Source organism: Catharus ustulatus, chromosome 9 (assembly GCF_009819885.2).
Source record: "Catharus ustulatus isolate bCatUst1 chromosome 9, bCatUst1.pri.v2, whole genome shotgun sequence".
Taxonomy (NCBI): domain Eukaryota; kingdom Metazoa; phylum Chordata; class Aves; order Passeriformes; family Turdidae; genus Catharus; species Catharus ustulatus.
In genome coordinates this window covers 24,151,906-24,177,409 of record NC_046229.1, presented here as the reverse complement: position 1 = coordinate 24,177,409, position 25,504 = coordinate 24,151,906, and the positions used below count along the sequence as shown (strand labels likewise).

At 41.2% G+C, this 25,504-nt stretch overlaps 1 protein-coding gene across 2 annotated transcripts in view; it reads left to right on the top strand.

Moving 5' to 3' along the window:
* The window catches only part of CRB1 (crumbs cell polarity complex component 1), a 95,956-nt gene that overhangs the window by 61,309 nt on the left and 9,143 nt on the right, over positions 1 to 25,504 (top strand). For both annotated transcript variants that reach the window (XM_033067160.2, XM_033067161.2), the window contains exons 7-11: positions 2,143 to 2,693; positions 3,065 to 3,230; positions 5,566 to 6,472; positions 8,621 to 8,749; positions 11,607 to 11,733. In XM_033067160.2, coding sequence (XP_032923051.1) covers positions 2,143 to 2,693; positions 3,065 to 3,230; positions 5,566 to 6,472; positions 8,621 to 8,749; positions 11,607 to 11,733 — 1,880 coding nt within the window. The remainder of the gene's footprint in view (positions 1 to 2,142; positions 2,694 to 3,064; positions 3,231 to 5,565; positions 6,473 to 8,620; positions 8,750 to 11,606; positions 11,734 to 25,504) is intronic.

Sequence of the window (25,504 nt, the reverse complement as noted above, 5' to 3'; positions counted from 1 at the left end):
TTGAATACAACTTCATTTTGCATGCTCTACCTAATACGTATCAATACCTTTCAATAGTTTTTCCTTTTGGTTTTATTGCAAAATGACAAAGTCTGAGAGGTAATTGTAACAGACTTCTTTGAAGTGTAGCTGTAATTTATCCAAAGATTTGGAAGGCAACTTTTGAATATAGGACAACATCTGGGAAATATGTTTGCCTCCTTATATGAAGCAAAATTAAAACCATTCAGGGCCAGGAGCAGCTTATACTGGCATTAGAACTGTTGAGAATGATTAGAAAGCATGTTTTTTTTTTTCCTGCTGACCACAATATTCCTTGTTAATCGTGGCACTGTGCCATTTTGGTACATAGGTTCTAGATATATGTCACATATAAAAGAGTGTGGCAGGTTTCTAAAGAGGTAGAATGAGAGAGACTTGTGGTAAAGCATAACATAAGAAATGCTGGTGTCTTTCTGAAGAAAAGTTGCTGCCAAGTATTCCATTGACAAGAGGCAATATTTTCTCTACATATACAAAATAACAAACAGATGTTGACTCATTTTGATCAACATCCAGATGTTGTGACCCAAGAGGTTAATATTGACCAAGGTGATGCTAGTCATCTCATCAAACAGATCAGGCTGATGATATATGTGTATATTTATAAATAGAGAGAAATGTGACAAGGTAATTGTAAACATGAAATGCTTTTCTGGAGATCAAGGCTTCTTTCTAATACTGCAGTTGCAGAATCCTCAATTCAGCAGAATTTTTCTTTTTACCCTCATGGAAAAAATATCTCAGCCTCCAGTACCACCTTAAGAGAAGATATAACTTAAAACTCTTGTATTTAGAAATAAATTCTTTTTTAATTGGTGTTTTGAGGCATTAAATCTGCTTAATAAGTAGATGTATATATATTGGCAATCTTAATCATAGAAATAAACTACTTCAAATTAAATTAAGAAATTGTATGGGGTTTATTCCTGTTGCTAAAGAATATGACCATACCACGTAGTAGTGCAGTGTGGTTATTAAAGATCTGTTGGGGTTTCATGGTCAGTCCCCTATTTTTCAAATTTTTTTTTTAATGCAGTCATAAAAAAAGGTAGTTCTGCAGGCAGAAAGCTGGCCTAGGACATCCTGCTCCAGGAGTTTTACTGCACAACAGACAAGAATCTTTAGCTATGTGAGCATTTAAAAAAAGCTTGGTTTATTTTTTCTAGGAGTTTATGAAAAATAGCTCCTGAAACTGTTTAGGCAGGAAGTCTGTAATGTTGAGGACAAGATCACAAAACTTATGGTGTAAAAATAGAAACACTTTGCTGTTCTTTAAAGAGATGATTCGTCAGAATGAATTACAGTTTTGGCTGCATATTTCATATCCTTAAAAGACTGAAAATCATTACCAAAAATAAGGGGTAAAGGACGGACAGATGGTTTTGGTTTAATCATTCTAATTGATAAGCACAAAGAAATAAAACTTACTTGATGCTGGATCATGTTTCTCCCACAACACTCTGGGCACTCAGGGACTGAGCAGCATTCAAGACTGGATACAAGTTGATGTGGGTGAGCCTGTGTTGGACCCCTGCAAAAAATCTGTCAGAGAACAGGGGAGCCCATGCAGCACACACAGGTGATCTATTCACAAGAGGGCTTTGTGAAGCAGCTTTCTGTGATTGGAATCTGTGCAAAAAAAAAAAAAAAAAGAGACAAAAATCCCAGAACTCCATTAACTTCCATGGTCATCAGAGAATCAAAGCAGGTAGGTTCTTTCCAAAATGATCTTTCCGAGGATCAATGCAGGAAACTGTAGAAATCTGTCCTTGTTTAACTAGTTGAAAACACAGCATTACACAGAGCAAGATAAAGAGGAAAAATGTGCCCAATTATATAACATCTGGTGCTGCACTGGGGCTTAATGCTACAGCCATGGAAGCCAACAGGAATTTTGAAGCAGAAGCTATTTAGAGGTGGATCAAGTCTTTATTCATCCATAAATACAAGCACATCTTACTACCATACATCACTATCACCAGTAAGTAGTTATTTAATCATTGCATTGGTTCCCTTGTCATTTAGCCCTAACTATTTTGTTTTTCTCCCTTATCTTCTTTTTTTTTTTTTTTAACCTTTTCCCTTATCTCTAACCTCAAGAGTACATTCCAGGCCGGTTTGGATCCGAGGACTCCTCAGGCTATGCTGCTTTTCCTGTTGATTCCACTCAGAATGAGAACTTCATCATATCAATGTTTGTCCGCACACGCAAATCTTCTGGCTTGCTGCTGGCTCTGAGAAACAGTACTTACCTCTACATAAGAGTCTATTTGGAAGGTGGGAAGCTCACCATGCTAGCTCTAAATTCCATGAAGTTATTAGGGAAACATCCCGTGAACGATGGAAACTTTTACTTAATAACATTAAAAATAGAACCAAATAAGGTGGAGTTGTTCCAGTCCTCTCACTACCTAGGCTTTATTTCTACTCCAGCACTAACCATCCAAAGGAAGGATATTCTTTACATTGGAGGCCTACCAGATAACAAAGAGACTGACAGACATGGCAGGTATTTCAAAGGCTGTATCCAAGATGTCAGAGTGAATAACCAGCCACTGGAATTCTTCCCCTTCACCAATTCACCAAATTCTCTTATCAACCGAACTCTGATCAATGTCACCCAAGGCTGCACTGGTGACAACCTCTGCAAGGTAAGAATGACATTTTTCAGAGCATTTTCACATGCTTATAGTGGGGAATTTTTTATAGTTTTTAGTATGTTCCCACTCATTATTTGATTGTAATGACAGACTAGGAAAACATGCAAAAATGCTGGAAAGAGCAAGCTTAGTTAAGCTGTGCCAGAAGCAAAATATATTTGCATGGAGGAGAATGAAATTATTTTGAAATTGAAATACTGTTTCTCACCAATTACTGAACATGCTATACTGTCATAGTACTGGTCTTTATCATTTTCCATCTGAAATAAAAAGAAAACTTATTTTTTTAAAACAGTTCCCCATGCTTAGAGTTGAGTGTCCAACATCCTTGAATCATATTGAGGTTTTCTCTTTCCCCACAGTCCAACCCTTGCCACAATGGTGGTGTGTGCTATTCCATCTGGGATGACTTCACCTGCACGTGCCCCCCTAACACCGTGGGGAAGGCGTGTGAGGAGGTTAAGTGGTGTGAGCTCGGGCCCTGTCCTCATGAAGCACAATGCCAGCTGGTGCACCAAGGATTTGAATGTAGGTACATTTCAGTTGTTCCAATCATCTTTGGAGATTAGCAGCAAATGACATTTTCAGCAGCATTTCCTTGAAACAAAGTATTCACTGCTTTTAAAGTTCATTCAAATGTTGTTTCTGTATTAAAATAATAGTTATGTCAGTTTGAAGTAATGTTAATGGGTTTGCCTTACCAAACCCAGCAATTCTCCCCTAGACTCCCTGACTCAGACACTGATGTTTACAGGAAATTTGATTTTGACTTACTCATCCCAACTAGTCATGTTGTCCAATAGATAGCACATTGCCCTCACACTTCCACTGCAAAGAGATAAGAGGACATCCAGTGTTGGATTAACCTTAGCATGTTCTCCATCCTCCTGGAAAGGCAAGCTACATAACTTACATGGCATAACTTGATTTCCTTAAATCTTGAATAGCTTTGGAGAAAGTGACCTCAATACCTGCAGCACAGTTATTCAAGCAGTGCCTTCCCAAGAAGCATCTGCATGCCAAGCAGTCCATTTGAAAATTGATGACCATTAGCTACCTTAGGATCATTGGTCACCCTGCACATCCCTTTCCTTCTCCACTTTCCTTGTCTTTTCCACCCTGGAGTGGAATTGAAAAAAGCAAGTAAGGATTTTTAAGAAATATTTTTTTTTGTTTTGCTAGCATGAAAGCCCTAACAAAAAGCTGTGAGAGAAAACAAAAATCCACTCAGTCTGATGGAAGCTGTCAGAATGGCTGACTCTTAGGAATGGGAAGGCTGGTCAACAAAAGATCTCTATCATGGACAGACCAATATGATACTATTTTTATGCAGATTGTTAGGACCAGCATTGCAGGATGGCTTAAAATTGTAACTAAAATTAAAATAATTGCTGCTTCTCTCAGAGATGCCTTTAATGGCAACATCAAAATACATTCTCTCATAAAATTTACTTTTGCGTATTAGGATAGAATAGAAACACTCAGAGACAGTGGAGTGAAAAGTACCTGAACCGTTTCCTTCTGCTAAACTCAAGTTCATTTACACTTTCAATGACTCAAGTACATCCCCTTTAGATTTCTGTGCTGGTTTATGTGGCAGCAGTAGGGAGTTTCCCTAATAGATATTCAAAAATTCCTGCATGACAAAACTGCATTTTTAACTAGTTGTATTCTTAGCAACAGGATAAACTTCTTCTTGTTCAACACAGGATAACAAAAGAAATGCTTTCCTAGGAAGTGACTTCTCTGCCTTGTGCCTTCTGTTAAAAAAAGTACTCAGCAGGTTTGTGAGATATTTGAAAAAAACAGGAATGATCTTGAAAAACTCTGACTTTCCTTTTAGTATGATTTCCTCAGAGGAAACTTTTTCTATGAGAAAGACACCACATTTGATGCATCAGGAACTGCAGTTACACCTCTGCTGCCTTTGCATCAGGACATGAAGCCAGTAAATTCATACTGGGGCTCCAGGGTTCTTTTCCTCAAGATTTACTAACCCCAGAGATAGTTCAGAAACCCATCTTATCTCAGATCTTTCAAAGCTATTTTTTTCTGAAGTACAGACAGAAGACATTCCTTCCTGTCCCTCCTCCCTGTCTATAATCCTCAGAAACCTGAGAACATTTAAATTTACAGCCCAGTGAGTAAGTGCATTTTAGTAGAAACCATGCTAATGAAAGGTGTCAAATACCTTTGTGAAGATGTCCATAAAGCTGCCACAACGTTGCCCATCAATTTTCACTCACAGCAGTGTGAGCTGAGTTCTGCTGCCCTCCCAGTCCCAGCAGCACAGGGCTGTGGCAGTGCCTGCCCACCAGGAGAAGCTGGCTTCCAACATGACAGGCATGACTCTGCTCACAGGGATTTCAAAGGGGCTGTCCATCAACTCACTTCCATCAAATTCATCCTTTTGCATTGGTGAGATTAAATTGGCATCCAATCAAATACTTTATAAAACATCTTAAGGTACAGCTAAGAAAAAAGGAATTGGGAAGGAATGTTCACCCCATCCAGATCTGTCATGGGGAGTAAGTAGCTGCCTGTACTTACAAAACAATTGTAAAGTGAAAAATGTATATCTTTTTTGAAATAGAGAGGTAACAGCAATGTAGAATTGTATATTAGAGTGATAACCTGAGATGATACAAAGCAGTACAGTCTGGATGTTATTATAGCTGATGCTGGCACTGCCCTGTGATTTCCACAGCCATGAGAGGCAGACCGGGAGAACTGAAACACTGGTGGAATTTGGCTGTCTTTCAGCAAACCCCAAAGCAGTAATATGGCAGGTGCACCAGAGAGACATTGTTCCACATGTGTTGGTGTGAAACTGGCCTGTTTCTCAGCTGCTGTCTTTGCACAGGTCTGGCTAACGCAGTGTTCAGCGGCCGGAGCAGCGCGATATTTTACAGAAGCAACGGGAAAATCAGCAGAGACCTCACCAATATCACCTTTGGCTTTCGAACCAGGGACACTGACGTGATCCTTCTGTATGCAGAGAGGGAGCCCGAGTTTGTCATCATCAGTATCCACAACTCCAAACTCGTGTTCCAATTACAAAGTGGCAACAGCTTCTACAGGCTGACCCTGGCGAGTTCAGTGCCTGTGAGCGATGGCAAGTGGCACCAAGTGATGGTCTCCATGGTGGAGCCCCTGTCCCAGTCCTCCAGATGGCACATGGATATAGACAACAAGAAAGACACAGCAACCAGCACAGCTGCTGCAGGAAGCCTCAACTTTTTAAGAGAAGAGACAGACATCTATGTGGCTGACAGGGCTTTCGACAGCCTGGATGGCCTGCGAGGGTGCATGAGCACCATAGAAATCAGTGGCATTTATCTCTCGTACTTTGAAAATGCTGACATTCCTACTAAAAAACCTCAAGAGGAGCAATTTCTCAAAATATCTGCAAACCCTGCTGTTACTGGCTGTCTGCAGGCAGATTTCTGCAGCTCTGACCCCTGTATGAATGAGGGGATATGTGAAGACTTGTACACTTCCTACCACTGTGTATGTCCCGATGGATGGACTGGCACCTACTGTGAAGTCAACATTGATGAGTGCTCCTCAAACCCCTGCATGCATGGGAACTGCACAGATGGCATTGCCTCCTATGAGTGCAGCTGTGAGCCTGGTTACACGGGGGAGAGCTGTGAGGAGGACATAGACGAGTGCCATGACCACCAGTGCGTGAATGGGGCCACCTGTGTGGATGGCATTAATGGATACTCCTGCCTGTGTGCTGCCAACTTCACGGGGAGGTTCTGCAGGTACTGTAAACAAGGCTGATCTGTAGGATTTTGTTAAGTCTCTTCTGAAGGGCTTTTATATCACTGATTTCTTTGTTTTAAACACAGATGTTTTGGCTCTGTATCTGTATTAATCATGGCTGCAGAGTCGATGTATGAAGAATACAGAAAGTTGTACAGATCAATTAGATGTGGACTGAGATAGTAGAGAGCTGCCAGCTTGGGCAGAGACTGATGAGGCAAGGATTGAAATAACAAGGCACAGCTCTGCTTCCCTGTTCTGCTGCCAGCATTGGTCCTGTGAACTCTGATGACAAGACTACAAATCTCCCAGAGCTTGAAAATACATGTGCTACATCTTATTTTCAGACAAAAAAAAAAAAACCCTTAAGGTTTTTAAATCTCTAAAACAATATTTTATAAGAGTAATATATCTCTATAAATACAGGGACTCCAAGTTGGTAAGAGAAAATAAGAGTAGGAAAAGAAGTTGTTTTTCTCCCCACCCACAGGATCTTTTCTCATTGGTCTTTTCCTCCCAGCTGACTCTCAGTCCTGGTGGCTGCAAACACCACACAGCCCACTTTTGCCATTGCTTCTGACACTGCTCATGTGCTGTTTCCTATTCTGCCCAGTCTCTCTTCTAGAAAGGCTGTAGACTTTTCCCTTTAGCTGCCCTTCTCTGCCCAACCATAAAATTCTCCCCTTTAAGCATGTCCAATTCCTCTTCAAGAAGACAAAATCCTTCTCCTTCCTTCAGAGGACTCCAACAAATCCAGTCTACTCCAGCCCAAAGGGTGCAGACAGACAACCATTTTCATGCTACCCAACTACAGTTTTTGAGGATATAATTACTAAAATTGACAGGTTTTGTTGACTTTTTCTGAATAGCAAGGACATCCTCAGATTTGAAGATGCCTCATGGAGGCCCAATATTTTTTAGCTATGTATGTTAAGTCTGTCTCTTTTGTACTCTTATACTAAGCTGTCCAGGTATGACACAGAACTACATTAGTAATGTAAGTAGAGTGATGTCCATTTTTATATTTTTTTTAAATGAGAAATGAATCATTAATTTGCTAGTAAATATTTGGAAAAGAAAAATTACAGTAATTTCACGAATACAAGCCGCACCAATTTGACTAAGATTTTGCTCCTAAACCGGAAATGCGGCTAATAATCAGGAGCGGCTAATACAACCTCAGAAGTGCCTGCCAGAGTGCTGAGCCGAGCAGCTGCAAAGTCGGCATTTTGCGATTGTTACAAATCGCTACTCTGTTGCACCGCGGGTGGAGCCTGGCTGCCTGCAGGCAGCACGGGGGGCGGGGAGAGAGGCGGGAGAGCTCTCTTTCCTCCTCTGCCACAGCCCAGGGGAGAGACGGGGGGGGCCCGGCGCCGCCATTGCTGCGGCCCGGGGAGGAAGGGGGAAGCCCGCGCCGCCATTGCTGCGGCTCGGGGAGCCAACAGGAGCCCCGCGCAAGCCATTGCTGTGGCCCGGGGAGCCGACAGGAGCCCCGCGCAGCCATTGCCGTGGCTCGGGGAGCCGACGGGGTGCTTTGTCCCCACCCGCCGCCGCCGCGGCAGGAGCGGGGAAACTCCGTCCCCGCCCGCCGCCGGCGCCACGGGCGCGGGAAAGCTCCGTCCCCGCCTGCCGCCACTGCCGTAGGAGCAGGGGAAGCTCCGTCCCTGCCTGCCACCGCAGGGCAGCGCCGACCCGGGGTGACCGAGCCCAGGGGCAGCAGCGGCCGGCCCCGAGCTGCAGCACCGTGCTGGGCCACCTGGCCCCATCAGCGGCCCCTAGCGGGCCGAGCCTGCACAGCCTTAGCTCAGCCAGTAAACCCCGCCCTCCCGCGGTTCTGTTACTAATTGCACGCGGGTCCTCGCTGCGAACGACAAAGCGGCTTATATTCGTGTGCGGCTTATCTATGGACAAAAACCGAAATGTTTGCCAACACTCAGAGATGCGGCTTATAGTCAGTGCGGCTTGTATTCGTGAATTTACTGTAAATTCATCAAATTAAAAACATTAGGCAAAACATGTTCTGGGAATCCTAATCTGAGTTCCAGCTGTCATTCCTTTGGGCAATACCCTGCTTCCCTGCTGCAGCTCAGAGACATCCAGAATCAAGGACAGTGCAAATAACTGCTGCTGCCTTCTTGTTTGCCCAGGTATCGAAGATTACCTTACACAGTCTGTGGGAATGAAGAGAGGAACCTCACATGTTTCAACTACGGCAACTGCACCGACCTGGGCGGCGAGCTGACCTGCATGTGCCTGCCGGGCTTTGTGGGAGAACGGTGAGAGGCTTTGTCCTGCACACTTTGGGGAGCACCTCTTCCCAAAGCTCTTCCAGAGGGTAGCAGCCAGCCCTTTGGCAGAAATACAAGGCAGCTGTTTAAGTGCAGCAGTTCCTTGCCAGAGTGACTCTGAGGGTGTGAAGTATTGTGGTTCTAGACAAAAATTACAAATGAATGCAGCCAGGTTTAGTCCAATGAAGCACCAGTAATCCAGCCCAAGATATTATTTCTTAAACACTGCTGCACACTTGCTTCTCTGTGCCTTTTTCTGCTTCTGTGCTGAATTTTCAAATTACAAATTAGAAGGTTGCCTTTCCATAGGTGGGGACACAAACACACATATCCTGTTCATACACATAAACCAGCTACATGCCCTGGCACACGAATATGCAAAGCTGTTTCATTTTCACATGTCTGTGCTGTGAATACACAATCTATTCTATCAGAGGGATGGTAAGAGGAGGCATACCTGGTGGCATGGTATACCATGCTTTCTTACTGAGTGCTTTTAGAAGAGATTAAGAAATACTTTGCCCCACTTATTGTTTAGCCTGGAACAGAAGGACCTTCCTCACAGAGAAATTTGTATCTTGTAGCACAATTCACAATTAATACTGGCCTTCAAAGAGCTCTGGCGTAGGGAGGGCTGAGAGCCTCAAGGCATCAGGTGCTGCAGAAACCTAGGAAGGCATTGTCCCAGTCATAGCCTGAACAGGTAAGGGCATTTTGGATAGAGAGACAAGAAAAACTGTACATACTCCTGGTGAAACTAGAATTCTGTCAGAGTATAATATCCAAAAGTTCAACAGGACCAAGCTGTAACCCAGAAAATTTTCCAACAAAAGGTTTTCATTCTCTCAAAAACTTATGAGTCCACTGATTTTGTGGAAACAGCACAGTAGGCTATAAAAGACATGAAATGAAGATTTCCACCCACTCAATGCACAGTGTAGTTGGCAGACACACTTGAATTGCACTGTTAACAGCCAGGTCGCCTGGGTACCACCTCACAATATTCAACAAGGGGGAAAGGATACAATAAAATAAAGTTTTAAGAAGTAAAAGCATATTCATAGCCACTTCTGCACTGCATGTATTTCTTGGGACTTCAAGGTAGCAGGAAAGCACTTTTTCCTTCTCCTTTCCCCTGCCAGCCTAGTTGCTAACTGCAGCTTTGGGAACGAGCCTTCCTTCCCTCCATCCCACAGGCTGGCAATAATCTCTCTTTTACAGTTCCCAGAGCTCTCATATTGAGCAGCAGCGCTGTGCCCAGCGAGCTGCACGGGGCTGGCTGGGGCAGCCAGGCACTCTTCTCCAGCCTCTCAAATCCACCACTTGGCCTTTGTTCCTCCAGGCTGCCAAACCATAAACCAGCAGTGCTTCCAGGCTTGGAGGTCTCCCTTCTTTTTTTTTTTTTCCAAAACAAATTCAAATTTATCTGTTAATAAGAAAATTAGAACTAAACCCCTTTGTATATTTATGTATTAGGCTGATAAAGTAGGCATTTTCCTTTAGGACAATATTTCAGCTCTCAGAAAGCCACTGGTGCACAGTACAGAGAAATTCTATGCCAATCAATTGACTTGGGATCACTTTAAAAAAGCCCAATGAAGTTAACAGCAGGCAGAAAGGTAAATGTGTAAAGATTAATCTCCATAAAAGACAATAGAGCTCTCTCTCTCAAACTAATTTGTCATTTAATTCAGGCCAGAACTTTTAAAATTACATAAAGGGAGTTAGGTTTTCAAGTGTTCCTGAAACTCAGCTGGATTCAGGTACCTGACTCCCTGGAAGATTTGAGAGGTTGTTGGTTTTTTTAAAATTTGCATAGGTAATTTCATAGCTATACAATTTTTATAAGTTGGATAAATAACTTGGCTCTTTGCAGTATATGAATATAATTTACCATTTAAGGAAGCTATTGAAAGAAGTTTAGATTAATAGAGTAAAACGTTCAATATAAAAACTTCTCTTCTCTAATGTAAGATTAAAATGTTATTGCTTGGTTATTAATATGATTGAACAAAGCAATTCCTTATAATTCAGATAGAATTTCTCACATTCTTCTCCAAGTATATACCTGCATTTTTACCTGGAAAAAACAGGATTAACCATTAGCATTATTTAATAAAAGGGAGGAGGGAATTAAAAGAAAGCATTGTCAGGGCAGAAAATCACCAAATCAATAGTTTTCAGATAGTCTTGCACATCCCTCATTATCCTTCCATTGGGTGCCTTGAGAAATTATAACTCAAATTTCCTGTATCACTAGAATTAGTTCAAAAACATTTAATTATACATGTTAAGGCTTATAAAACCTGTCCTGCATCATTCTTACCTCTTTTGGGGCCCACCTCAGAGAGACTCAATAGGAAATTGTGTTGGGATCTATTGAGGGAAGAAATAAAAAGGTTAAAAAAACCCCCAAAAAGCAGGTGAGTATGTCCAGGAGCATTCATCTGGGAAAAACACACATTTGTTTGACTTATATCCAGATGAATGAGAAGGAAACTGTGCCCTCAGCTTCCTGGAACAAAGAAAAGGACAAGCAAGCTCTCAGCAGGACTTGCACCAGAGCTGGCTCTGAAATCATACAAGAACTTGCATTGCACCTTGCTAAGCACCATTAACCATAAAGTGCTTTACAGAGATGAAATTACCTGCTTAACTCTCTGTGGTTGAAAACCATATAGGAAGTCCAGGATTGAGTGGGGGTGATCAGCCAGTTAATAAAACCATGAACACATGGAAATACACCCCAGAGCATCTTCTGCTCCCTCCCTCCCCCCACAAAGGGTCTGAATTTAAAATGTGCCTGTTTGGTTTCAGAGCTGACTGTTTGCAGTGTTCCCTCCAGGTGTGAGAAGGACATTGATGAGTGCAGCTCTGACCCGTGTCTGAACGGGGGCCTCTGCCAGAACCTCCTCAACAAGTTCCACTGCCTGTGCGACGTGAACTTTGCTGGCGACCGCTGTGAGATCGATGTAAGCGACCTCTCCTTTTTTGTCTCTTTGCTCCTGTGGCAGAATCTCTTTCAGCTCCTCTCCTATCTCATTCTCCGAATGGATGATGAGCCAGCAGTCGAGTGGGGTGATCAGGAAGACTATTGAGCAGTCTTTAAACTTTTGTGTTTTACTGCAGCAGAAGATGCCTTGACTAAAGCAATACAAATATCAGAGTTTTAAAACTTGTTTTATATTTCTTTGAATGGTTTTTCTATGAATCGCTTCAGACCTGGTTTAGTTAATTGGTTTAGTTTTAGGACAAATGCTAGCAGATGTTACAGAGCATTTCACCACATGGACACTGCCAGTGGGTGACAGTGGGACAACTAACAGGCAACATTACTGAGGGTGGCATTCCAACCCTACTGCAATGAGTGGCAAAGTCTCACTGCCTTCAATAATTCTAATTTTAAATTGAATCTTCCAGGTGGTCACTGTCTTTGCATCACACGCCATGTTTATTGGTTTATTATACTGTTCCTTAGGCAGTTAGACCTCTGAAATCATGCAGGATATTTTTGGATAATTAGGTAATGGTTTGGATTAGCAATTGACAACATGCTGAGGAGGCTCCCACATCCATCTGAATTAGTGTCAATCCTGCACTGATATCACTAATCCTGATCCTCTGCTCCAGTAGCCTCTACACCTCCAATGTACTATAGTGAGATAAGATGCAACCATCTTAATCTTTACCAAAATTTCCCCTTTCAAGAAAGGCCAAGTGAGTATCTCAGACTTGAAAATCATATATTTGTTTTTTGTTTAAAGATTTCTAGAAGTAAATCTGTTTTATTTATTAGTAGATCAGTGCCATCAGACAAAAAAAAAGATGGGATTTTTCCTTCTTAAGAAGCAAGCAAGGTAATTGGATCAGCTGTCCATGGATCCTTAAAAGAATGAAAAAAGGGACCTGAAAATTATGAGCGCCAGAAGGTTTAACAAAATATTATAGCAAAATATCATTGTAGTTGCCTTTGAGAGTGCAGGCACAACTGAAATCCATTGTTAAATACTAAACATTTGTAAAATGTGAGGGGTTTTGGTTTTTTTTAACCATTCTTTAAGGCAAAACCCCCATTTATGAATGATGAAATAATTTATTTGGACATTCATTATTGTATTTGCATAGATTCTCTATCCCTTTTAGTAATTTGAATAGTGTCCTTGAGAGAGGATTTGAAAGAATAAGCCTGTATAGGGTGGTATTTTGTTATTCAGCTATATGGCAGGCAGCAGAGTTATAGAGAAGACTAACTCCCATGCTGGGAGTTTTTCTGACTCCAGAGGGAACAATTTATTGTTTGGAGAAGTCCTTGAAATCATTGATATCAGTTCCCCCCTCTTCAAACCTGACCTGTTCCTTCATCAGCCCTCCCTAACTCACTGTGGGTTGGACCTGGTGCATCCAGGAAAAGCAAATCTCCCCTGGAAATCTCCAGTGACATTAGGACACCCTGAAGTGTCTGAGTACAATGTTAAAGTTTCTGTTTTGCCACAGAAGGATATGGATCACACTGAATCAAGACTATTTTTCACTTTCCACCTTTCATAAATGCTCCCAAGTCTGTTATTTTTCTAAGTACCATTCAGCACAGAATATAGCAACATTTGTGCTGTTAAAAACACTACTCCTATTTTAGGGTGTAGGAAAAGAAGTAAACCAACTTTTGCACACTTGTGGAAAAAAGTTATGATTCATTATTGTCACATATTCCTGTTCCTAGCATCTGCCTTCGTGTGGAAATTAAGCACAGTGAGAATATACCTATGAGAATTGTACACAAGGATAATTCCTTTGCTGGCTTTATCATACCTGAAAAGTGATTAGGGAAGTTTTTTTGTTAAACCCTTATTAAAAATAATTAAAAATAATTTTATATTACATATATATAAATTTAGCAAAAAAAATTCTTTCCTATTTGTCAGCAGTCAATAAACACTAGATGGGAATGCACTGGAGATGAAATTAATGTAGCAGTGTCAGAAACAAAACTATATATAACGTCAGATACAGGTTTAGCTATCTTACTGGCAATCACATGTAATACTGGGAATTACAGAACACAGGCAAAGAGAAAAAAACAAAACCAGACTTCATTTTGGATTTTTTTTTTCCAATGAAAATACAGTTTTAGAAAATTGGTTTAATGTGAGAAAATTTTAAATAATAACATCTTATGTTGGAAATTTCATTCCAAACTGTAGCTTTCATTTAATCATAGCGAAAAACATTACTCAGTATTATTGAAATGAAAAATGAAAAATTAATCACAAATAACTTGAAATAAAAACGATCCTATTTCAGAACGCTAACTAAAGACAAAGCAATAAGAAACTTTAAAATTTAAATGAAAAAAGTGCTGATACTAATTGAAGCTGTTCTAACCATTTTAACCTTTTTTCTTTAATAACTATAATTAAGAAAATAATGAAGTTTGGTTTGGTTTTATTTTCTCATTGGGTTCAGTTTCCACATAACTAAATTGCAGCATTATGTACTCTATAGAATATGCACTACAGGACACATTAAGGAGAAATTTCACCATGGTCTTAATGCTGAAGAAAGGTAAAAAACACTAAATGTGATAACAGTATGTCTGACATTGACCTATATACAAAATGTGAAAAGAAAAAGAATCCATTTGTATCCAGATTCCAACACTCTATTCAATACTAGACACTTGATATGAGTCTTTATGCAATATTGAACACAGGTTTATATGAATTTACAGCAACATGCAAGTTATTAATCTAAGCTCTATTAGCAGGGCATCAGTTCACTCTTTCTTTAACTGAAAACACTCACCTGTAATTGAGTTCTTTCCTTCCTCTAATGCCTTGTCATCATGAGACATCCCCTGGCCTCAGAAATGCTGCTCTCTTCCTCTTTGTACTTCTGTATCCTCAACTGCATTGTGCACGTGTACATAAATTTCCTACCTTTATACACCAAATAAACCTTCTGCCTTTGTCTCTATGTCTGCTCCTCATTTCCTGCTAATGGCTCTGTTCATTTGCTTTCCGTGTGCCATGTTTTCTGAGCACTTCACAGGAACACCACACACCAACCAAGGCTGCTTCATCCCAGAGTTTCCAGCAGTTCTGGAAGGGCAGGCTCACGCAGGTGCTTCCCACTGAAGTTCCTCAGCCACTCCAACCACCCCAGCTGCAGTCCTGCAGACTTGATAGTTCTAGTTTTAAAAGTCAAAAAATAAATAAACAAGATTAGGTTAAGATTTTTTTAAAAGATGGGGGTATCAGACAAATAAAGAGAAACAGATATAGAAGCAAACATGAAAAAATAGCTGGAAGAATAATGACACTGAGTACTAATATATTTGTAAAAACATCCAATTGCTAGGATTTTTTAGAAATCAAGGGGGTGAAAAGGTCACTATTAATGTTTAATATTCAGATACAATAGCAAGATCTTCCTACATTTCCAGTGTTGCAGTTGTACTTCAAATATTTTGATAATTGATTTTTTTTTAATTAAGACCACAAACTCTTTGCTGAGTTCATATTTTTGGGGAAAATTATTATTTATTAAAAAAAAGAAATATCAAAATGCACTCCTACTAATTTGGGCATTGAGAAGAGGTTGAGAAATCATCATCTCTATATACTCAAAATTAGAGGAGTGATGCAAGACATGTACATGAAAGAAAGTGAAAAAGCAAGGTCATGATTTTTGTAGGTATGGTTTGTGATGCTCCATGTTGGTAATATCTGTAAAGGATCCCTCTATGATACTGAGACTCCAACTGTTTTTCAGATGCCAGTGACTGTCATTCATAAAGCTGGATAATGAGAAGTAGCAGTGTTTGGGCTTCAGGCAGAATTCAGATTTCTGAAAAGAGGGGGAGGACAGCAGTGATGGATACACTGGAAGGGAGAGCAAAGGGATTTGCATCAGCTGGGGGATGAATGAAAGCAGATTCTTCATGTGTTTGGGAAATACACGAGGGGTATTTCACTGACTAGGTGTCTCCAGGAAATGGCAGATTGTCTTTACTGACCATTGTTCTCACGTCTGGCCTTTAAAAACCAGGCTCTGACTAAGCCTGCTCTGCCACATCTTATGACAGTTTTAACTACAAAGAGCCCATGTGTTTGTGAATTTGAAAATCTCCTGGATGTATGCTTATTTCGATTTCCTTATTCCCAGATTACTGAGGAAACTAGATGCAAAAATCATTTACTCACTGCATGTGACTACAGTACATTGGTGAACCTAAAAATAGGAAAAAATCTGCTTCAAACTAACAGTGATGAAATAAGATTTAATTCTTTCTTTGCAAATATTTTTTCTGTCCTGACAGCCAAAAGTTCAGCCAAGAGGGCATTTTACTTGTTTCCATTAACTTTCAGCACTTAAACTTATATATTTATATCTTGAGTTAGTGATTCTCCCTAAAAATAATGAAGCTCTTGTTTGCAATAAATTATTCAAAATGTCTTCTTCAAAACCCACAAGGCCTGGTTTTAAGAACTATAACCCTAAAAAGGCAATGAAACAAAAGCTGCAGCAAATCTTTCTGTGTTACTGAGATTACTATTAGTTGAACTGGATCTCCAGGGAGTAAAGACAAAAGCCAGGGTTGGGTTGTGTGTTTTAGGGGTGCCCTGAGCCCCATTAGAGTGGGAGCACATCCTGCCAGGGCTGTGTCCTGCTGCTGCTGGCAAACAGCTCCAGCTGAGCTTTGAAATTGTGCCTTGACATTGTCACCAGCAGCACCTTTGGGACAGCCCTCTCTCACAAAACACACCCCCTTTCCTATTGTACACGTGAATATACATGAGACTTGAAAGTGGAGGTGGATTTCACATCCCAGAATTAAAGTCCTCCTTGGTTCACAGAGCTGCTGCCGTGTGCTGCACCACTGCTGCCTCCACGTTCTCTTCCAGCTGGTACCATTCCATCCTCCTGGGCACAAGGACAAGCATCATGCACTGGAGGTTATGATTCACACTTCATGTCATTAAAAATACACTGATAAGCATGTTGGATATGTTCAATATTGAATCTAAATTCAATAAAACTCTCTCAGGCTTCCATAGCACAGACACAGGGAATTTTGATTGAATCTGCTCTACAGTGATTAGCTAATGTATTCATTAACTGAAAGGGTTAGTAATATGAACGTAGCAAATGATACTTAATTACAATAATTAATGCCTGGTGATTCATGAATAATGCATTCCATAGCTATTTACATATTCATTCTTATGAGGCTGTTAATGGCTAATTATCATTTGACTAAAAGACATGGACATCAGGAATGGAACAACCAGACTGCTTTCCCCCAATCTCACTGTGCCTTTACCTGTATGCCTTGCTCTTGTACACCTCTACCTTGTACCTTGTGCACAGAAATATCAACAGTATTTTGTTTTTAAGCCTATAGAGTGATCTAATGGCAATTGCAGCCCATGCAGGTGAAGTTTCCACCCTGCACCAGTTCTAAGCAGCACTCCCATCAGTTTCTGTCTGGAGATTGCAAAACTTTGAAAGCACTTAGTTCTCTTTTCCATCAGTATGGATTTGTTCTTGACCTGGATTTATGCTCTTTTCTACTGTGGATGGTTAGGACACTTCCGTATTTTAGAATTTTTTGATTGGTGAGATTAGGGTAGAAACATTGGAAAAAATAGGAAAATGGGAAAATTAGGGTAGCTATATTGGAACCTTCAAACTGAAAAATTCTTCCCTAGATATCTGGTATTTCTGCATGTATTTCATGTATCTATATTATATATACATGTATTTCAGCCTCCATATAAGCAGATACATTGCTAGACCCCCCAAGATAAGACCTCGAGAGCAATAGAGGAACAAAAATAAAACACAATTTAAAAAATAATTAATTAGAATTCTTATTAAAAGATACTTTAAGGCAATATGATAATTTTTATTCTTACCCTAAGATTGAATGCCCAGTGTTGAGAACACTAAGACAGTGATTTTCAGCTGCCAACCTCAGGAGTATGGTAAAATGAAAAAGTTTACTTGTTAGCTGGGTAAGTCAACTGAACCTGCAAAGTGCTGCCAGCCTGAGTTTCAGACAGGCCACTCACCTGCTGCTTGTGCACAGCATGAGCTGAGGGTGCCCCAGGTCAGTGAAAAGTTTATTCCAGCAGTCACAGCCTGCAGGGAGAGAGCAGAGGGTCTCCCCCTGAGTGGGGTCAGCTCCAGGCTCTCCTGGGATGGTGTCACAGAGCAGCCCAGGGCTCAGCCAGCTCAGCCCAAGCTCCTGGGAGCTGGTGCCTTACTGAGGAGCATGTTTGTACTGGCTGGGACTTCTATCTGCTCCAGAGCATTGCAGCACTTTGAAAAAGACTGGTATGGACAGGGCAACATTTCCAAAATGACACCATTCTCTGAAGTGCCCTGTCCTATTTCCACTGCGGGTGAGGTGCCTCAAATGACAAAACCTCAGGAAATCAGAGGGTTTAAAACCACTCACTAGTATGTTCTAACATCATACTGAACCCAGCAGTCCTTGAGGAGCAGTGGAGAGAGGACTGAATCCCTGTCCAGAACAGATGCCCCCAGCCTGCAGCACCCACAGTGCCCTGACATTCCTGCTGGCACTCCTGCCCAAGCAGGGAGCGAGCCCTGGCTCAGCAGAACTATCAGTGAGCACAAGCCAAGTCTCACCTCTCTGCTTTCCTCAGGCTCCCAAGACCTAGACAGGGCTAGACCTAGTCAGGCTGTGGGAAGGAAATAAAAGGAAATAAGCACCCTAGGCTGTGTAACTCACATCCTGCAAGGCTGCTGCTGGAAGCATAAGGGGCATTTCCTGGCACTTCTGATTTGCTCTCTGTAGTACTTTCCTAGGTTTGAGAAAACCCTCATCACGGCAACTGTTTGTACAGCACAGGTAAACTTGTTACAGTCTGATGGTAGACTGTTGAAATAAGATTTCAATGACTGAGGTGGGAAAAGGCTGGAGTTGATTTGTTTTCACATCATTTGTGTGGTTGCAGATCACTCAACATGGCAGAATCGTTACCATGGATGGTAGGAGCCAGAGAGGGCTCAGCTTTATTCCAGTGCCAGGTCAAATGTGGAGTAAGAAGAAACATCTTTAGATTTATAAAATGAGCAGCTCTGCTCTGAAAGTCGTTGGAAATGTCACAATGCCATTTTTGCCATTGTTTTTCAGAGCAGAACAACGCCTTAATACCCTTTGCTATTTTGTATTAGTCTGCATTCAAAACACAGGATTTAACTAAAACTTCTAAAAGGATATTGCATGAAGCACATTTAATGTGTGTCACAACATAAGGTACAAAAACATTAGGATGCAAAGACAAAAAGGTTATCAAATGTGTCCTAGCTGGGAAACACAAGGAAGCTCTTCACAAGGCCAGGATTACTGCACGCCTCAGTGCAAAGCAGTTGAATATTTAATGTGCATGGTAAATATAAGCAGAAAAGGGAGCCCAGATGACAAATGACAGCATAACACTCTGCAGTACAGGAATGAGCTCCAGCACAATGTTCACATAACACTTCAGTATTCAGACTAACACATTTTGTCTGTACACCATCCTTTCTGTTGCAATGGCATTGTCTTTCCTATTCTCACCTTCTGATGTTTTCCCTGTGGACCCACATCCACATCACATGGGTATTTACTTCAGTCATTGCTCACTTTATATCACATTCATGCACTCCATGCCTGCATTGTTCAGATACTAAATTTTATGTCTTTTTTTTTTCTTATATGCTTCATGAGACCTAATGTTCTCTTCTATTTTTTCAGTTCTTGGTATGAAACTCTCTTCCTAATAACATCTGAAAAAAATTACATGCTTTAATAGGCTTATGGAATATTACTCCACTGAAAAGGAATAAAAATAAGTCCTGTTCCTGAGAATCTGAAAAATATTTTGTTTTCCAGTGATCAAGAACATTTATCTACTTTGATACAGAGAACTGTTTAAATGAAAGTCAGAACTTGTTACACAGATGTCTGAATATTCTACCAATCTAAATGTGCAGCAAACACAACAGGCATTAAATTTATTCAAATTCATATTTGGTAGAACAAATTATTCGGTTTTCCAAAAAAATAAGAGCACTGAAGTAAAAAATGAGATACTGCTGTAATTCAAAGGACAAGGTATTCAGCAGCTTTACAAATCTTTGTAATTATTTAGAGTGAACATATTTTGCACCAGTGGAGACTGCTTTGATTGTTGGTGGTCCCTGTGAAATGATAGGGTGGGGATTCTGGGGGTTCTCAAGCACATTAATACTTTGGGGTCTAATTTATCCATTACAGAAACAAATGGAAATATTTCTCTGTTTGGGAAAGCACAGGTAACATCACAAGCTGTCCTCTTCTTACCTCCAAAGGGAAAGGACCCCCTGTTCCCTCTTCTCCAAGCAGTAAGCATTTGTGGGTAAATTAAAGGTGCAGTTTTTTCCCCATCTACCTGCAACAAGACCTTTTCTCCCCTGTTGGCTTTGGAGCAGTTCTCCAGGAACAGGATGCATAACGTGAGCACAGCCTGGCTGACACCTGGGAGCTGATAATCTTGGAACACCACCAACAAAAAAACACAACCAAAAACCACAACCAGCCAACCAAGAAACCCCCAACAACATAAAACAAAAATACACACCCATGAAAACCCGAACACCCAAAAAAACCCTAACCCAAGCCAAAATAAACTCCAAAGAAAAACCTAAACCTGCTCCCAATTAAAATCAATGACAAGCTACAGACTAAGCTCTGGGAGGGCCTGGCAACACCACCTCTTCTGCAAGGCTAATTTCATTTTGTATTCACCAATGCTAATGCACATGTCTGGTTTTATCTGGGCTCACTCTAATCTCTCAGTGAAATGGCAGCACAGGCACAGAGTTTATACAGGGATGCCACTGTTGCCTTTTTAAATTCCAAATGCTACCATTTTGTGAACTAATCAGAATATTGCACATGAGAATCAGGCAGGACACTGTGCTCATGGAAAATTGCACATGGTCCTTTCTTATTTTATTGTTTTATTGTTTCCTTTAATCAAACACAAACCTCATTCAGGCTGAAAGAGAACACTTGGTCAAGGTAGACCTAATGCCAGTAGTGGTAGTGGCTTCTGTCACTTTCTACAGGTTTGGAAGTTACTATCCCACCCAAATTTTCCCCTGTCCTTTCAGCAGGTGATAATGTCAGTGGAGCCCCAGTGATAGCTGTGGTTCTGCCTGGGAAAGATGAGTGAGTGCTGCCTGTGCTGCCATTTCTGGAAATCATCAAAGGTGGTTCTGAAGGAGATCCTGGAGGTACAAAGTGTTACTGAGGGAAGTGAAATTACACAAATAAGGAAAATCATAAGTAAAATGGATTTGTAAAAGTCAAACAGATGGGGACAGCACTGAACACCTGGGGCTGTATCTGAATACAGGAAAAATTACTCCATTATTTCAAGTGAATGCTTGAAGTGTTATCAGGCTGCTCAGACTGCAGCTGGCCTGGACCCAGAGACCTGAAACAACTTATTTCACTTCCAGAAATTTCTGTGTCAAAGATTCCTAACTTCTGATCATTTCTTTCCACCCTCTCCCAAAATTACTGATGAAGGAGGAAGCAGAATTATTCTTTCAGGAGAAAACCCTAATGTATGAAATTTCTGGCAAAATATCTATAACTTGCCTGATTTTCTGATTACTTTGCTAATACATATGAGTTTGGGAATATTTTAAGGAAGGATGCAAGTATCAATATGAAGAGTAACTCAGAGCAATACAAAAAAGCATTTTGGAAATCACTGATCACATCTTTAGTTTAATTAAATGCCTTATTTGTGGTATGAAAAACATAGATAGTCAGCAAACAAAGTGTCAGGTCTGTGAAACTTCAGAGTGGAACTTTGTGACAGAGGATGAACAATCTCCAACACTGCAACATGACCACAGCCAGGTACAAAACGGGTCATCACTGGTTTGAGGCAGTTGCAAGTGATGAGGCTGGTGGAGACAGATCCTTCCAATATGAAAATACATAAAATCAAAGCAGGCTTGAATCTGTAATAGTCCCACAGGGCAGGGAGTTGAACCTCAGGAACAGAGGAGTGAGGAATGCACTCAAGGGTATTTGCCTGAGCTTTCCTGGGAATGAGCACCTGTCCTAGTGCCCAGCCAATAAATAACAGGTCAGTTGAGGTGGAAATGTGAGTTTAGTCTAAGTGCAGACTGTAAACCCATAGCAGGCACATATGAGGGATTTATTACCAGTGTAAATGCAATATTGCAGTTTAAACAACAGAGAATGCCATACTTCACTCAAAAAAAAAAAAAAAAAAAAAAAAGTAATACATTAAAAATATCTGGTGGCAACAGCTCCATGAAAGAGTAGCTGTCAGGCCAAGTTCTCTTGCTCAGGGCTTCCTGCATCACTGCACCAGCAACTGTACAAACTTCCACAGGGCAGAGCCTGGAGGGCAGCCCCTGAGCCAGACCTTGCCAGGGCCACTGTCAGGGGCAGTGCTAGAGCTGGACAGGCTGTGCTGCCCTGCTGTGACTGATAAGCAGAGCTTAGGCAGAGGGAAGAAACTAAAATCCATCAGCATTTCCACCATGGGTTGCCTGACGGGTCATGGGCTAATTGTGTTTCTATTTCATGCCTCAGTTCCTCTCTCTGGCCAAAGGCTGCTTTAAAGGCATTCTCCAAACTGGAAACTGCTGTATAAGAGATAAGGGATCAAGGATGGTGCTGAGGAGGAACCACTTGGGCTGCCTGTGAGACAGCAGACACTCATAGCAGTGACAGGTGTCAGAAATGGCTTACACCTACGGATAAAGATGACCTGACCCCCTGCACTGTACAAAATGCTGCTTTCAGCCTGTATTGAGGAGATCTGAGTTAATCATGAGTCAAACAGACCTGGCAGAAACAGGGTGAGTTGCCTCAGTCAGGACACCTTGCCTTGGAGGACCAGAAGTAAATTCAGTGAGCTGAGTCAGCAGATATTTTTCCTATTTCCAAGAAGGATGATCTTCAACAAAATCTGAAAGTGTAGGAATTATTTTTAAAAGAAAGCATTGATAGGATTGTAATTCCTTCCCAGCATATCATGGTAAAACTCTCTAATCTGAAGAACAATGTATTTTCTGCTAGTTATCTTTAGGTGGCAGTAAGGTAAAAGCATGGAGTAGAAAGTTAAAAGAAATTTCTACTGCATTTTCAGAGACCTTTCTCTCATGTGCTATGCTGTTGGCTATAATACAGAAAGAGACTTTCCAAAACATTTGCATCTTTAGCAGATTCCCAAAAAGCAGTTATCAGAGTTGGCTTCATCCTGTTCACATTCAGATGCAAACCTGTTGAATGCCAGCAATGTTAAAACAATGATATTAATACATTGATACAATGATAGATCCTGTATTAGGTGTGCAGTACTTGACCCAAGAATCCCTGAGGACAGTGGGGAGATTCAGAGGTAGACACACACTCACACAATTCTATCAACAAAATGAAATCATACTTTAAAAAAAAGATAAAAAATAACTCTGATAACAAATGAAAGGTCTAAATCAAGTGTGAATAATTATTAATGTAGCAGGTTTTAGATTTCTTTTTGTTTACACTTCACCTACATGCACCTCTTCCAAAGTCTCTCCTGAAGCTTAAACCATAATGATTTTTGTTGTCTCAAATCAACTCTCTACTTGAAACAAAAAAAAAGAAGCCAGTGGGATAAAAACACACTGAAAGTTTTTATCAAGGAATATAATTAGCAAAGTAATGTGCCAGTGTCACACAGCGTGCTAAGGCAACTATTCTGCAGCCAGTAAAGGTCTATCTTAAACTATTAATATTTACAGTTGGAAGCAGGAGATGGCTGCAATCGAAGTGCTGCTCCCAGCAAAGGCTCGCTGCTGACTCGATACCTTGCTGTCTGACAGTGTGAAACAGTCACACACACACTCCTTACTTCATCACCACTTGACAGCATCCTATTAATGCGAGGTAGCAGCACATGGCTGGTTTGCAGGAGCTCAGCACCAAGAACAGGGAGGAATTTCATGGAACAATTTTGAGATCACTGGCTTCGCTTATTAGCAGAGAAGCAGGGATGGAAAAGTCTGGTGAGTACAAAACTGAGCAGGAATTGTGACTGTGCTATGCCATCCCCAGCTGACCCACCTGCTCATTATGGACCACTGGACAGAGCAGTTTCTCATTCCCACAGAAAGCAGGGAGAGGCAGCGCTCTCAGTTTCAGCATCTCACAGGAGAGCCAGGACCAGAGCCTGCTGCCCAGGGTCACAGGCAGGGACCACAGCCCACAGCACCCTTGGTGATGCTGAGCTTTGATGGGTCCTTGGGGCTGCTCTCAAAGACCTGACTGCAAAATAAAAACACCCACCACTAACATTACTGATGGAGAAAGAGATCTTTAACCTCAACTGTTGTGTGCTGAAAAGTGGAGTTTTGAGAAACTCCATGTTGTGCACAAGTCAGGTTGTGCTATTCCATTAAAGTTAACTGAGATTGATAATTCCTGATACAGGCAAATCATGTCTGGTGAAAACAATGTGCAAAGAAACACTTTAGTAAGGAGAAAGAACAAGCAGGTATTCACTCAGACAGAACTTCCACATTGCAAGTACCTCAACAAAATATCTCATTTTATTTTTTCCTTGGGCAGAAGAGATTGAAATCTGGAATGACAGATAAAATATACATGGAAAAAATAAGAAAAGCAGAGGTTTGCAGTAGGAATAGTTTAGTGGCTTCCTCGACCTGGCTTTTGATAGCCTACATTACCCTTTCTTGCCCCATTCTCTTCTCCAAATGTCATCATTACCATCAGCCCCATCTTGAGTGTCATAACATCATCCTGCACATGCTGGTCTGACCAGCACCTGTGCAATCAATGAAGAAAGCACCTTTGAAATCCATTCTGTTTTCTCATAATTTTAACTATTTAACTCTGTCCACTGGACCTCTATCCATTTCTTTTCCTTGGAAAGTGTCCTGCCCTCATCTTCAGCACTGTAGCATCTTTTCTTATTCTTCTCCCATTTGGGGGTTTAACCTACTGACCCCTTCACACCCACTTCACTCTCCCATAACAGCAGACTTCCTCAAAAGGCCAAAAGGCCAAATCCCTCTTCAGGTGCCATTTCTGTAGTGGCAGCTACAGGGTTGCAGTAAACTCAACCTGGCCACATGCAGGGAAAAACAGGTGGTCAATGTTTTCAGTGATAGTCTTGAGTTTAAATACCTCCCATTTCCTCCTGCAAGACTCTTGCCTGATGAGGCTTTTATCCACCACCAAGACGTACTCACACAGATTCTGCTGTCTCACAGCTCACTCATCCCCTGTGAAGAAACACCACCTGATACACTGTGCTGGCAGCCATGCACAAAAATAATTCTGTATGATGCCCCAAAGCATTTCCCAAACTGGAAAAGGATGTTGCACCCCAGAGACTGACACCTTTACTAAAACATTTGTCTAGTCTGTGATATAGCAGCTATGGGACAAACTCCTCCTCAGCATGGTTTGCCTGGATTTGCACCAGCTATAGATTTTTCCCTCTTATCCTTTCAGATTGCAGCAGATGGTGAAGTTCCTACACCAGAGGCTGTCGATAGAATTTTAAAAGGCATCTCATAACAACACATTGGAACTGCACATTTAATCTGTGCTGCACCACTCAGATGATCTTAAAAAGAGCTGGAGCACTTACAAAATTAGCACTGGCAGTTGCTGCAGAAGCACTATCG